Source organism: Humulus lupulus, chromosome 1 (assembly GCF_963169125.1).
Source record: "Humulus lupulus chromosome 1, drHumLupu1.1, whole genome shotgun sequence".
Taxonomy (NCBI): Eukaryota; Viridiplantae; Streptophyta; class Magnoliopsida; order Rosales; family Cannabaceae; genus Humulus; species Humulus lupulus.
Window position 1 is genome coordinate 127758547 of NC_084793.1, and position 1097 is coordinate 127759643.

At 44.8% G+C, this 1097-nt stretch overlaps 1 protein-coding gene across 1 annotated transcript; it reads left to right on the top strand.

The window, feature by feature from the left end:
- The first annotated feature begins 292 nt into the window (after positions 1-292).
- LOC133821692 (uncharacterized) lies at positions 293-817 on the top strand. The gene has a single exon (XM_062253853.1). The coding sequence runs from the start codon at positions 293-295 to the stop codon at positions 815-817; it is 525 nt and encodes a 174-aa protein (XP_062109837.1).
- The last annotated feature ends 280 nt before the right edge of the window (positions 818-1097 follow it).

Consider the following 1097-nt stretch of genomic DNA (forward strand, 5'->3'; position numbering starts at 1 on the left):
AATACCTCAAGTACCACTGGCGTAACCTCAGCCGCCAGTACCACCACCTGCACCACTACCAATAACCTATGGGTTCGAACCAGTGTATGAACACTTCAAGAAACAAGCCCCACCAAATTTTGAGGGGAAAGTTGATCCAATGGTGGTAGAGGATTGGTTAAGATCGGTTGAGGCTATTTTCGATCATATAGAGTTAGATGATCGCCAAAGGGTTTCCTGCGCAGTTTATTTACTTAAGATGGATGCACGGATTTGGTGGGATGTGATTAAATAGACCTGTGATCCGAATACCATGACTTGGGCGGAGTTCGTCCAAGATTTTAGTAAGAAGTATTACAGTCTATCTGTGCTCGAAACTAAGGTTGACGAGTTTCTAACATTGGTACAGGGGAATCTGTTGGTCACTGATTATGCACAGAAGTTCGATCAATTGGCTAAATTTTCTCCTGAAGTGGTGCCAAATGATGCATTGCAAGTTCAGAGGTTTGTAAGGGGACTCAAACCGATGATCGCAAGGGACGTTAGGATGACCAGTGCTGAAGTGGTCAATTATGCAGAAGTACTAGATAGAGCTCTTGAAGCTGAATATTTGGAAGAACGGATATGGAAGGATAATGCCGCTAGAAGAGAGAACAACCGAAACAAGAGCTTCCAGGAGGGCAACAAGAGAAAGGCTAATGAAGGGCAGAATAGTGGCGCTGATAAGAGACCCAGATTTCCAGCCACAAATAGCAACAATCACAACCCTCAGAACCACAGCAACTACAATAATCGCTTCAATGACCGGAATCGTGGGAACCAGAAAACAACCGAGTAGAGCATCCTATCTGTCCTAAATGCTCGAAAAGACACCCAAGAGAGTGCCAGGCCGGTAACAACAAATGTTTCAAGTGCGGCCGGGGAGGACACTTGAGAAAGAATTGCCCACAATGGAAGGCGGGACAGAATAACAATAACAATCTGGTGCCAGCAAGAGTTTTTGCCCTAACCCAGAATGAAGCGACCAACAGCAACACAGTAGTTACAGGTCAGCTCCCTATATCTGGTACAATGTGTAGAGTCCTAATTGATTATGGAGCAACTCATTCTTATGTTTC